General features: G+C 40.7%; 1 protein-coding gene across 10 annotated transcripts in view; it reads right to left on the bottom strand.

Moving 5' to 3' along the window:
• LOC122567215 (paired box protein Pax-5-like) overlaps nt 1-14,554 on the bottom strand; it is a 196,198-nt gene that overhangs the window by 142,167 nt on the left and 39,477 nt on the right. For 7 of the 10 annotated variants that reach the window (XM_043725557.1, XM_043725561.1, XM_043725559.1 and 4 more), the window contains exon 2: nt 3,393-3,698. In XM_043725557.1, the coding sequence (XP_043581492.1) occupies nt 3,393-3,594 (202 nt within the window). In that variant the 5' untranslated portion in view covers nt 3,595-3,698. The remainder of the gene's footprint in view (nt 1-3,392; nt 3,699-14,554) is intronic. The other 3 variants (XM_043725562.1, XM_043725563.1, XM_043725558.1) reach the window with 2 other exon arrangements.

The raw sequence follows: 14,554 nt of genomic DNA, 5'->3' as shown, positions 1-14,554 counted from the left end.
AGAATAAAAAGTGGCAATAATAAAATAACAAATGTAGGTGAAGGTAATTCAACATGCTATCTGTCATTAATGGAATTGCTTAAGTGTTGGCAACGTATCCAAAAAACAAACTAAATGTTGAAGAACAAAGAAGGATATGTATATAACCATTCACAAGAATCAATGATCCGATTTTACTCGTCCGAATTACCAACAGCTGCGAGACAGCTTCTCAATGACTATTCCCATGAGTCACGCGTTATCGAACGAATTTTTCATGGCGAAGTAGGTGAACCAGACGCGACAAGCACACCGTGTATACGTATACGTGTGCTCGAAAAGATCGTTGCCGTGGAACTCGGAGCAACTTCAGCTAACTCGATTGTTCCGTTCGGAACAAGGAGGCCTTTCACGCGGCTCTTGTTCTGGCGGTCTTTGATGAAGGATCGGCACGTATCGCCCGGGCTCGATGTCCCGCGAGGATAAGATTCAATTAAGTCGATATCGATGCGAGGATAAGCAACCCCGGATAACAGGCTCCTTTACGTACCAACGTGTCATTACGGTTTAATGAAGAGATTTTAGAGGAATCACTGTTTCTGCTCGAGAAAACGACAAATCTTTTGCTATAATTGTAGATGACGATGGATGAGGAAAAGGAGATTGGATATCTTGAGATTTATTTCAAATTTAGTTTCTGGAAAATTTCCACTTTTCTTTTCTATCTGCCATGGGATTATCGTACAGTAATAAAAAAAAAATGTAGCCATTAGTGATGACTACATAGGATATGATTACGCTGAAAAATTGAATTTTATTGCAGGAGATTGAGTCTTTTAAGAAGGAAATTTATTTAATATATATTTTTTTATACATATTGTTTGTAATTATTGAGAGACTGTCTCTAGGATATGATGATTTGTAGAGCGAATGGAAGAGAGCTTCGAATTGGTAATTGTACACGACCCATTTACAAATTATATCGGTCCTTTCCACGTCTGAAATAATTTGCTATTATATATGACGTGTCCTCGCAATAAATACGCTTACAGAACAAGTCTTTTGTATTTTAAGAATTGAACGTTAGTATTGTACTTGTATAAATAATTGTCCCGTTTCTCTACTTATCGATACAGATAATTTATCGACACAAGTTCCGAGCGACTCGTCGAAAAGAAACTGCCAGGGACGCGCAAAGTCTCCGTGAATTTTACATAGATTTAGCACGAGAGAGAACAGAAACATTTGTTAGCCGAAAATTACGAGTCCTACCAGGAAGATTACAGGGCTTCGCCGAACAGAAAACTTAAATCTCATCAGGATGAAAAAAAACGCGTATCAAAACCGTCCCTTTGCCAGTCGCGAAATTAATAAATCCATAAACCTGAACGCGGCAATTTTCCTCGACAGACGATCAGCCTCTATCGAGCGGGACAATTGCGCCGTAAATCATCTCTGGTATCGGGCTAATTGACAAATAAATCGCGTCCGAAAGTGGATCCATTCGTCTTCCACGAAGACGTATAACGTCGATCGTAAAATCTCCTCCTCTTATACCGCTCGGAGAGCGCCGTGCACAGAGACTCGTCCACGTAAACTGGGAACAAGGTCGATTTTCTGCGGGGAAAGAGTTATTCCCGCGGCACACGATCGAACGTATTCCTGAATTCCAAGTTGACTCAGCGAACACGGTGCACCGTCATCGCGAAAGATCGTGATGGAAGAGCAACGTGGACGAAGATTTATCGTGGCTTTCCGCGAAGCACGTGCCCCCAGCTTTTTGCCTGTTACAACATTCCTATTGACTTGGAATCAAGCGAAAAATATGACCGCGTTATTAGCTGTCGCTACGTCGCGATCGAAAGTAAAAAGCTTGAAAGTGCCTATTCGATCGAATAACGCTGTTGACCCGTGCCCGCGAATTATTGTATGACATTTCTTACATACTATGTTGCTGTCGGCTTTTTATCGTACATGATCACACAGCATCGAATAAAGTTTTTACTGTCTCTTTATCGTCTTTTACGTGAATGTCAGAAACATTTGTTAGCCCAAAATTACGAGTTCTCCGGGATGATTACAGAGCTTTGCCGAACAGAGATCTTAAATCTCATCGTGACTTTTTATTTGTTGTATAATATTCCGAAGAAATTTTAATTGGGCGATAATATCTATCTATAAAATTTTCCTACTATATTTCCAATGTCGAATGATGCTTTTTGGTTATTTTATGATCCTAAAAGTTATACGACTTGACGTTACTTTATTCATAAATATTCCATATCCAGTCTCATTGTTTTCGCTGTAACAAGAATAATCTTACTCCTTCCAAACGATAAGACACGGTTTCTGCACGATTTTTAATTATAGCGTCCATGCGTTCTCAAATTTGGAAAGCTATTTTGAAAGTTGGTAAGTTCGATAAATAGACTTCCCCTTACGCGAAATCGTTAGAACATCGAAGGATAAAATGCAATAGGAAAAACGTATTACAAAATGAAATTATATGTCTTCGTTATCAGAACACAAATTTCTAGGATAAGGTTATCCTCGTATTTATGAGATTCAAGTTAGAGGAAAGTGCATGTACGTAACATGTATACCGAACGTTTAAGTCGATCTTAAATATAAATTTACCTGCGTATGGAAAAATGCTTGGATAAAATAGTGGAAGTTGTGGCAAAGAGCAGAAGAAATTTAGATTGCAACGTAGTAGAAGAAAGAACAAGTTGTAGGGAAAGGAATGTGAGGAATGTCCAGAAGTGTGTTGATACACAGAGGCAGGCGAAGAACCAGTATACAAGTGTCGGCATCACCCGTGGCTCGTTTTTATAGGGTGGACGTCGACTCGACAACGCGGACAAGAAGAAGACCAATTACCGTGATGAAACATTAACCTGGCGACTTGCACGTCGTACCCAAACTCGTTTGTCCCGCTAATCGACGAATGAAATTGTCATGAACTCATCTATATCGATTTCATTGAAGGACTAATGCTCAACAAGAAGAAATTTATTCGTACAAGTTCTATCAAATGTGATAGATTCATGAGCCACACGCATATTAAATTATATTTAAAATTAATGAGAAGTAAAAATCGCAAGAAACTATCTTCGTCTTATGAAATTCCGTTTCGTGAATTCTCATGAAATACAAAAAATTATAATATGTATAATAAAAATGTTTTATAATAAAAAAAAGTGTTTGACGCAGAGAATAATTAAATATACTTACAATTAATTAAAACTAGAATTGCAGGAAAGTGTCTTTATCTAATAGTAACATTCTACGAAGAAAAGATTGAATATTTTTAAGATAATGTTCTCGAGTTTGAAATCAAGTTGAACACTTTCCTACGTTATTCTTATAGTAAATAAAAAATGGGGGACATGGATTCGAAAGAAGAAACATACGTTTTTTCTTGGAGTCCTCGTGCATACCTCCGGGTGTTGCAGCTCCGTGATTATGGTGGTGGAGGGCCAGGGGATCCTGAGGATGCGGATGAATGGCGGTCAGAGCACTTCCGGCTGGGTCACCTGGGTTGACCCCGACCCCGACCCCCAGGTGAAGAGCACCATGCTGCGTCGTATGTGCCGGAAGCTCCATGCTGATCATAGCACGCCACCCTCCTTCCGACCCTCGTCTTCCGCCACCCTCCTCCGCCTCGGACAACACCCCGTCGATTTGGACGAGGCGTCTGTTCAACCCCTCGTCTCCTTCTAGAACATATTCAATATCCAATTACGTTAAACTTTCCATTTGTATAAAACAGAATTAATTAATGAAAGGGGAATTACAAAAATATTATATTTAATAAAATTTATAATCTAAACCAATTCTAAGTACACAAATTAAGGTAAATAATAAATAGCGTTTATTAACTATATAAAGGATTGTATTTTTAAGTTATTATACGACGAAAATAGAGAATTAATAAATTACATGGTCGAAATGAATTTTTATTAAGAGTATTATGTAGTAAAAAATCTTTTAACTCGATAATTTTGGAAATAATTTACGTTTAATAGAGTAACGAAGTGGCCTTTTATTTCTTTTGAATTGCTGCGCAAGGAGAGTTATAAATCAATAATATACTTGTATTTTGAATCTTGAAACACGTAAACACAACCTTCGATATCCTTCTGCATAGTGTGCCTGCCCCACCCCAAAAATTTTCGAACGACAAGGGCAGTCACGCTCGAGCTCGCGTACACGAAGCTTCGTGTCTGTAAATGTTAACTGCGCGATTCTGATTAAGTAATTTTTGATTCAGTGATGTGTTCCAAAGAAGATATGGGAGTGGATGCTGACGCTACGTCCTTGGCAGAAACATCCAACGTCACGATGACGGGTAGTTTTCTACACTGGTGAGTTCTTCTATTAATATTTATTATTCTTGCGATTTTTGCCATCTCTGTGACTCCATATGGTCACTCGATCCTTTTATAATACTGCGTAGTCACCGTTTCATTGCGTATTTTTAAACTTTACTTTCGATATTCACAAATTATCAGTGCAATAATCATTAAGAAATCCACGAATATTCCCTTTAATACTACAAATCAGTTATTAACTTCATTATAAGAGGCAGGATTTTGCTCGAAATAATTTGCAATAATATCGTTTTATTTTTTCCAAGTATGTCCTCTTTGTCATATTTCCTTATAATCCTTGAATACAATTTCCCTTACATAAATAAATACATTGCAAAGTTTCGGAGTAACCGTACGCATAAGCTAATTAATAAATTACGTAACTTCAAAAATCCTCGTGTAAATACAATATACATAGAGCAATAGCAGAAGTTAAACAAATACATAAACGATTCCACGGAAAGGATGCAAAACGGACACAATTTGCTATTCTAAAAATTCGAAACCTTAAGTTAGCTCTCGGAAACCTCCGATAGGATCTTCATCGATCCACGTTTTAGCTGCTCAACCAACATGCTTCGTCCGTTCAGCCATTCAAATGGCGAGCAACAAAACAAATTCCCGACGAACAAAGACTTCTCGGGCGCGAACGCAAGAAGCTTCTCCCCCATGAAAAATCAACTCCCTACCGCGTTTTCTTTCCGCCGTGTCGGTTAGTCGCGCCACAGGTGCACGGAGCTCCCCCCGCCTCCCTCCTTTCAAGAAAATGGTAACACAGTTTCGATCCGAAGGTAGTTCTCGCGTCTTTTCCCGCGCAAGAATACCGTAGACAATGGCGGGCCGTGTCTAGCATCGTCGCGGGCGTTGCAGAGAGGGAGAGGAGAGTGGCAGAAAAATGAAGCGGCGGCGGTCGAGCCGCGCTCGAATCGCCTTTGCCACGCTTTTTACGCCCGCGGTCGACGATTTCCTCGCTCTTCTCCGCGTAATGGCCCGGCAGGCCTCTGCTTTTTTGCTTATTACGGGCCCGAGAAGGCCGCCGCCTGCGAGGGCTTAAGCCACCGCTGATTCCCCGGATGAATGAAAGGATGAATGGAGGTGTCCGTTTCGGCCGATACTCTGGCCGGATCGCCGACCTAGATGCCAAGCAGTGGACGCTTAGCCGCTCCGTATTTCGGTTCCACCGTGGTAGAATTGCTTTTCTTGCGACCTCCGTGCTCGGAGGAAGTTGAGATGATTCGATTGTTTCAGGGTGTAAATTGAATTTTTGGTTCGTTGGTGGCCGTTCGATTGGCCAACGAAATCCGATTTTTCGTTAAATGTTACTACTTGTTCGTGATGAGGTTTTTAATATTCCAGGGAATGGAAATTTTATGGAATTCTAGTTTTTAGACTATCGATCGAATGTTTCGTTTCGTTCGTGTTTGCGGTCGTTGAATTCACTATGAACATTTTATATTCCCCTAGATGTACTTTAATTGTAACTACGTTTCTAACGTTCGAAGAAAAGGAAAGTTTATGGGAGATGGGTTATAGATAGACGGTACTCGTATTCTATCGTGACGACTAATCATCACAGATATCTATATTGTCAAGGGAAAATTTGGAATCGCCGTATCTTCCATAGAGTCACAAGGCTGCTGATGTTTACGCAGATTTATATTTTTATACATTTGTCAAGTTTTATAAATTGTATCTTCAATTGAAGACTTTGTTTCTTGTAGAATTTTGTCTTTGAATTTCTCAAATGACATCCAAGAACGCGATCGAGTCAATCAAAAAGAAGTCGTCATTACGTTAAAACAACTAGAATGTACTTTTCATTTCAATAGTATTCTAGATCATTTTCATTGTCTAGCTAGATTATCGTAATCGCGTCGGTGTTCCGACGATACAACAGTGAAAGGCAGCGTTTATTTACTCTACTTTTCTAGGCCATTGCAAATACTATTCTAAAACTTCGTCAGAGTCAAGTTACGTGGTAAACAGAGAAGTATCCGCTTATAACAGAAAATAATTCCCGTATTTGCTTTAGAACCGATTCGTGGAACTCGAGGATTCTCGGGGCAGCGATACTCTGGCGGCGTATTAATAAACGTACGGTAGAATCAGTAGCTATAAAGACGAGAATATCTCTCGTTCCCGCGGTTAGAATTGCTCCGAAGAATCGCGTAAAATCTTCCCGAGCTGGCTACGTTGGACTAGCCAATTGTCATTGGTTGTTCGCCGGTCATCCGTGAAATTCCAAACAGCACCCGTGTTCCGCAATTTTCGCAAGGTATCCGTGAATCTTTTTGTGCGTGGGAGTAAGATCTGAGAATCGTTTGAAGTATCAAACTCTCATCGTTTGTTTTTTATTTGTAATTAAACAATCGAATATTGAACTGTTACGGACACTTGTAAGGTGGGAATTTTTATTTAATTGTGTTTCCAACGATAAAGAATGAAGAAAGGAAGACCGCTGAACGTGATAAGAATGGGAAGGCACGTTCATAAATGTTTATAATCCCCTCTTTTTCGGAGTAGAATTTTTAGTTTCAAAAAGCTTTTCGTATTGCAAAGGATTGGTTAAAATTTGGAATACTTTTTTGTATTCTACGATAGATATAGTTTTAATTAATATCTCGAATAATATTTTATTTTTAGTGATCAACATCTGCATCTTGATATTTGAGATGTTTAAAGTGATATTTAAAGTATCCTATAAATAAATTATCCGCGAGAACTTTGTCCTGTTTGATACAGAATTCCTCCTAAAGAGAAACCTGAAATTCCTTAAAAAAGCCGTAAGTTCAAATACTCTAAATAGAATCACTAATTATTAACAACGTATAACATCACAAACATATAGATATTATGAACAATGTCTGATCAATTTCGTATCAAATCCAGTCCCATTCAAATCCCATTCGAAATAGCGACAAGAGAGAGCGCACCCAACACCTATTCGAATCTCAGGTAACCAGAGAAACTCGCCTAGTCCTATGGCTGTCTAAACCTGAGAAAACCGACGATCATCTCGTCGTTTCCGCGCCGAAAAAACTATCGGACGGCTAACGTCGGAACGACAGGGCTTCCCGCCGTTGGGCAAAGAAACTGCAACGTTTGCACCGGGGGTAAGCAAAAAAGGCAGGAACTTATCGGAAATGAGGACGGGTGAGAGGGGAAGGATGATTGTTTAGCTGGTAGGCAATCGGGATAACCTTCTGGTCCGCGGCGTGGTTTCGAACAAGGGGGGCTCGTGCTGGTCGCCTAATGGACGCTGGAATGTAGCTAGAACGCCGAGTAAACGTCGGGTAAAAGCCCAGACGATCGTTGAGAGGGAAAGAGAGAGAGGAAGTCTCCACGGTCAGAAACGGCCTTAACTAAAGCCAAAGTGGGTGAACGTCGGACGGGCAAAGTGCGCGTAAAGACCAGGCTCGTTCGTTGGAGGAGACGTTCCCGTTTTCCCTGTTGCGAGAACCGTGGGAGTCCGGCTGTGTGTACGCACTCGCTAAAACCATTGTTTATGGCAGCCCCGAACGGCCGCGCACCTCGCTAACTAGCCCCTCTCTTTAGACAGCGAGCCTCTAACTGTCGGAACTCGCCGGGACTGCTACGAGTCAACAACCAGGGAATCGTGTTTGCGTAGGAAAAGAAGCCTCGCGTGCGGTCACTATCTAGAAGGAGGTTGTAGAAGGTTTCTAGGATGCGTTTCGCAAATGGGTTATTCCGTGAAAGAATTTGGTCGCGTACTACAATAGGACTGCAACCAGCCAACGACAGAAGAATCTTGCCAGAGAGTTTGCGTAGAGAAAGAAGCTTCGCGTGTGGTCACTATCGAAGGCAAGGCTGTGAAAGATTCCTGCGCTGGGTTTCGTAGTTGGGTTCTTCCCTGAAAAGATTACGTTCCACTAGGACTGCTAAGATTACCAAGACTGCTCTATGCCAATAACCAATCGTGTTTGCATAGAACAAGAAGCTTCGCGTGTGGTCACTATCTAGGGGAAGGTTGTACGACATTTCTTGACTGGGTTTCACAGATGGGTTACTCTGTGAAAGAATTTGGACGCATACTATCGTACATAGAACAGCAACCGATAAACAACGAAAGAATCGAGTCTACGCAAGGAAGGAAGCTTTGCGTGTAGTTGTTATTTACAAGGAAGTTGTAGGAGGTTTCTAAGCTTCGTTTCACAGATGGTTTGTCCAAGTAAAGGTTTGGATACGTTAATCGATTTTCTAGGAAGAATTGCATGTTTCTAATGAGGTTTGTAACGAAGGATGAGAAGTTAGTATTACTCGCGGAACTGTGTTTGGTTACTGTTAGGTTACAGGATAAGTTTGGGTTAATGGAATAGTTAAGTGAGGACTCCTGAGTTTCATAGCTGAAATGCACATCGAAAACCTATTGTTGGTTAAGCAAGCATACTCCTATTTAACAAAGAATGTAGTATGAATGAAGTAGTTAAATGAAATTTATGGTACTAGACACGATCGGAAAATTTACTTGTATAAACGAAATGGTTAAATAAATACTTTCGAGAGTTGTATTGTATAGAGCCACCATAGAAATGTATTTATAAAAAGGAATAGTTTGCATTGAATTGCCGGTATAGTCTAGTTTATTATGAATTAAAAATTTACGCAGTTACAGATATCGAAACACTTAATCGTATTACAAATTTCACCTGATCGTATCGATTAGAAACCAGCTTCATCTCACAGCGCCTCGTAAAGCGAAAGAATTTCTCATATAGAGCCTCGGACATTCAGCGTACTTAATAAACCCTCGAATTCCACGGTAAGAAACAAGAAGCAGCACATACCTACCAGGCCTATCCAACCTATACGAACAAATAACTAGAACCTGTAACGCTTAATATTCCACCATAAACAATATTAAAAACAGATCGACCTGGCCGGACCGGTAGAGGAAAAGATGGCCGTATTAACCGACGCCCGATTTCCGGCTTTACGATCGAACTGGCTAACGTGAGAAAGAATGCAACACGGAAGTTACAGAATCCTCGTGGAACGCTTCGCCATATAGATCATCGCTAGAATACCAGAGATTCCACTGGCCGATTCGAATAAATTAATAAACATGACCGACGAACCATAGTACAAGGGAAAAGAAAATAATCCAGGCGTCGATATAGAGTCTACCGAACCTGGAAATCCCATGGGATACGTTCCAGAAACGATGAATACTTTGCAGAATCCCATTTTCAATCCCAAACGTCGAACGTTCTTTTATGGGTTCCACTGGTTGCATAATGTATAGGCGTTTTCGCGTGAGACTCGCCACAGTTCTCCCTTTCGACTCTTCAGCTTTTGCTTTGCAATCGGTTCAAAACGTGCTTCTACATTGTTGTACCGCGAACAGGCAAGGTATGGATCCATTGTGAAACGTTCAGGGTACTCGGGCAATTTCTTGATGCATATTGTCACGCGTTGTTAAGCGCCGAGAGCACCGCCATTACCGCCAGTCAAGGAGAATCGAGCTGCCGGCGAAGAAAGATGAGCAGGAAGAAAGGTAGCGTACAGACGACTACTACCGGTGGCTAAGGCTATCCAGTGGCTGACTAGTTAAGCTGCCAACATCGCCTTCCACTATTTACTGTTTACGTAAGCGCGCGATCATCGCCGCTGTTCTCCTGGAAATTCGAGAGATACTTCCTTTACGCTCTCTGGCTCTCTTCGACGTCAGGAAGGATGAAGATGGAGCGATTGAGAGATTTTGAAAGTTAGAAGGTTACATTTTTGGACGAAGAGTGGGTGAATAAGAAATATTAGCTTCCTCTTTATCATGTGGATGATGCACGTAACATTTTCGAATGAGAACTTCGTTATCAGTGCAGTCAGAGAAAACGATCGAAGGTAGAAGATGAATAGCTCAAAGAGTATCACATTTGTAAAACCATACTTTTTAATATCTACAATGTTACATATACTTTCAACAACTACATTTTTTTTGTTAATAAAAATGCTTCTTTTACATAAATCGAATCCTCTCGTTATTCTACGTATCTCACCTCTACATTTTACTAATGTGAAGGGATAAAGAAATTAGTACATCAAAAGATATTTTAACTTCAACTCGCGTATTACTCTGATGAAACACAAGGGACATCATAATTTCTCAACTGCAGCTTTATGAAGCTTTAATCGACGGGTGAACGGGTCTACCACGATTATTTACACTAACGATGGGGTAGCGAATTACGATCGAAGAATTGAATAATTCATAAAGATCGAAGAATTCACGAACTCGTTCGTCCTTATCATCAATGTTCGCTAGTTGAGACGATGGTCGTGGGCATATCGAGGCGACGATGATCGCGCGACACTCGATGGCCCGCATGAATATTCAGTCGAGGCGTAGCCTGCTCGTCGACGTAATCTACGAGCGTGCGAGGGATTAGCATCGGCGTTCGGTCGAGCTTTCATCAAACAAAAAGATCACTGTGGTTGCTCATTAGCCTCATTACCCGTACTTGGCCACAGCGACGACGCACGTGGTGCAGGTACACCAGCAATTCACAAACGCATATATCTACATTAATAGCGAGGTACAGTGGCCAACGTGAACCGAACACGAATCTATAGCTGCTGATCGTTCTTCGAGATCGAAAGTTTGAGAATTTATGTAGTTATAACGTAACTGTTAAATTACACGAGTTTATGAGAACTTGCTTTATAGACTTGAATTGCGATTGGATTATTATGAGACTGTATAATATGTAAACACAAAATAGATGAAACGAGGTACTTCATTTAGATTCTATTTCCTTAGATGTGCTCATAAAACGTATATTTACATAAATATTATGAATTCAATATCACGATTAATTATTTATAGGTCTAATATGTTTCATACTAGCTAGAAGTTCGATATTTCTTTTTAAGTCTAGTAACAATTTTAAGATTAAATGTGTAGGTTTCGAAAAACCATTGGCAAGTAGGATTTTTGTCTATAGTTTGTTAAAATTGCAGTAGTTGTTTGAAAATGTTTACTATTATAGTAACCGCATTGGAATAAAATATCCATCACAGCATGTTTTCCATTAATTGTTACCACTGCCTTCGCGCATACTAAATCTAATCTCTTAATCGCGCAAAACCTACAATGCGCAACTGCGGAAAAAGGCAATAAATGCAAGAACGTGTAAAGACTGTGAAGACTTTCTAAGAATCCAAACAAGTGTAAGACGAATAATTTCTTTGAATAATTGCAACTACTTAACTAACATTACGTTTGAATAGGATATAAATTCTGCTAAAGTTGCTGGATATACTTACCACCCTTGAACAACTTATAATAATCACAGCAAGAAAATTAGTAACTATATCGTAAACCATCAACCTTCAAAATGCTAACAGCTAAATCTATCAAAATTGATGAACCACGAATTGGTTATTTAACGAATATTGCCTCCTTCACCCCAAACACCCCAAATCAGTTAACCTTCGCAAGCCAATCCCTGCAAATGTGCACGATGTCCCATCGAAGCTGGAACAGCTGCTGCAACTGCACGCTCCACCTTCGAACTCTAACACCAGGAAACGTCATAAATCATCGGTCCATCGAGAAAGTGATACATCGCGGACGAATCGAGCAGTTTCACGGTTTATCAGGAATCGGCTCGTAAATCCCGGGAATTGTTATCGCGCGCTGTACGTCGATGCTGGCTCGACCTGGTCGACAATCCGGTGGCGCGTGGTGTCCTGTTAATGAACAAAAATCCACGAGCCTACTGGAGCATGGCGAGAGAGGCGGCAGCCCACGTGACAGATACGTAATGTATGTAAGTGCGTTCGCGTCGTCTGTCGCGACGTGGCACCGTTCGAGCTTCGATTCCGGTTTCATAGTTTCCTGTCCAGTCGGTGGACCAGCTAAAAGGGAAAAGACGCGCCTGGTTTCGCGAATCACCGGTTCCGGATGAGCCAGCCGTGGCACGTGCCGTTCACGGCCGTTCTTGCACGATCAGGTCCCTCGAGACTTCCATCGAGAATCTCGTGCCTCGTTCTACCGATGCAACGGCCAGATAGCGTGCGATGTAGAGGCGTTGTTTTACGTTGTAATGTTATATCGAAGGTGTTTTGTATTTTAGGGAAGGGAGTCTGTAAATTGCTTACGGGTCAAGTTGTTTTAGGATGCAGAAATTTGTCGATTTCTCGAATTGATGCGGGCTGTTTTAAATCTGAGGAGAAATTTAGAGATGGTTTGAGTTCTTCGATGATTATTCTGGATATTCCGAGTTTGATAAGGAGAATTCACTGGAATTTGATGTAATACCTTCGTTACGGAATAATTTCTTCTACCGATAATTTTACAAATCGTGTCACTTGGAGCAGGATATAAGATAGAATCTTTCGAGCTAGAATTTATGATGGAATTCTTTAATTAATCTGTTATTTAGCTTAACTACAATCCTTCTAAAGTAATATCTATTCTTGGAAAAATTAATCTTAAATGCGTCTTCGTAAAATCCGCGGTATCCTTATATCAGGAAAGATCACGTTATCTGCTGCCACACAATTCAATTTTTATCTGCTCAATATCAAACGAAAGATATTGTACAACTTCCTGACATTATAGATTTCTAACAAACAGGCAATATGAAATTAGAGCTACTATAAACTGTTTAAAGACACCGATGTTACTGTCACAAACTTCTCCGCCGAAATAATAAACTTTCGAGTCTATTATACAACCAACCTAAAAGAACATCGCATCGAACGATATACGAAACTTTCAATCACATTATCGTATGTATTTCTGCTCGATAAAGGAACTGTAACTCTCGTTCGATTCTTCAGAATTTCTCAGTCAACTCTTCTCAGCCTTTGCTCTGTGCTCTGATTCCGGTTTTCTGCTACTGAAAGACCATGACAAATATCAGTTTCAGATATTCACTATCTCTTTCACTGATATACGCGTGCCATAAACCAACAGCACACCGCTTATTATACGTAACGTATGAGATTTCATTGACCGGTATACAAAGTCACATCTCAAAGGACGATCGGTAACATTAAGCTCGTAAGAATGGTAATGCATACTGCGCGATTAATCGCATGAATCTCGACAGCAGCGTCAACCTTATCACCTTAGTATCTGATTAGCAATCTGGAAAGATAGGTACTTTGCACGTGCAACGAGAATTAACGATCATTTCGTGGATCGTTTGGCTCGGAACGCGATCGTGGTTCGTCGACCTACTCGCAAACTCGCGATTGCATACCGCTTAATTAGGTTTCCCGTCGATTTTTCGATTACGTAAAAACGCAAACCTTGTGGGGAACCTGTTTATACCGACGCCCATTTCTTAGTGTTTTTTCTGGAATTCTAATGGTTTGCACGCCTCGAAATAAGAAGCAATGAATTTTCTGCGAGAAAGGGTAAATTGGATCAAACGATTTTTCCAGTGGCCCCTCTTTTTTGACTCGTTTGAGTGGATCGACTTTACGGGATCTCCGTCGTGAGGCGATCGATTTACTTTTTTGCGTTACAGGGCCCCACACGTCTATGAGTCAGAAAACTGTCGGCTCAAGTAACGCCGATTGCCAATTTTATAAATACCGTTGTAAGGTAGAAGTTTGCTTATTGCAGCAAAATTTTCATTGGAATTCCATTAAATAGATTTCCCCCACTTATCCGAACGTCAACTCTTATTAGTCGAATGAAACATTCTACACAAAGGGAAAATATAATAAACGTAGACGATATCCTGTTACGGGAACTGTTCGTCGTCTACAAGTTTAGACAAATGAAATTCCTTTCAATTTCTTCGTCGCTAACAGAAGAACTCAAGAAACGCGTGATCCCTAATTTTCCTCGATGTTACTGTACGTAAACTTCCAAAAATTATCGAAACATCCATTCTTTAACCCTTTGTAAATATATTTTTCTACCGTTTCTATCAACTCTGGTCGAAGCGATACGTAAGTATTCACCGCAGTAACACTGGCTGTGTCATTCGACATCGAAGACAAAATTCGAGCGCCTCGTCTGTGGCGGACCAACGACAAAGGATTAATCTTCCTGTCAATTTTTCTCGTTGAAAACGCGCGCCACGAAGGATAGAGACGCGTGCGAGGGAGTGACTCGAAGAAGGAGGCGGATAAGTGAGTTTTAAAGAGCCACCTGTAGAAGTAGTGGCACGTGGCACGCTCTAATCCCATGAGTGGTTTCGTTCTCATCCCCCATCGTGTAACGC

Source organism: Bombus pyrosoma, linkage group LG4 (genome assembly GCF_014825855.1).
Source record: "Bombus pyrosoma isolate SC7728 linkage group LG4, ASM1482585v1, whole genome shotgun sequence".
Lineage (NCBI taxonomy): Eukaryota > Metazoa > Arthropoda > Insecta > Hymenoptera > Apidae > Bombus > Bombus pyrosoma.
The sequence above is the reverse complement of the archived record's forward strand: the minus strand, read 5'-3'. Positions and strand labels throughout refer to the sequence as shown.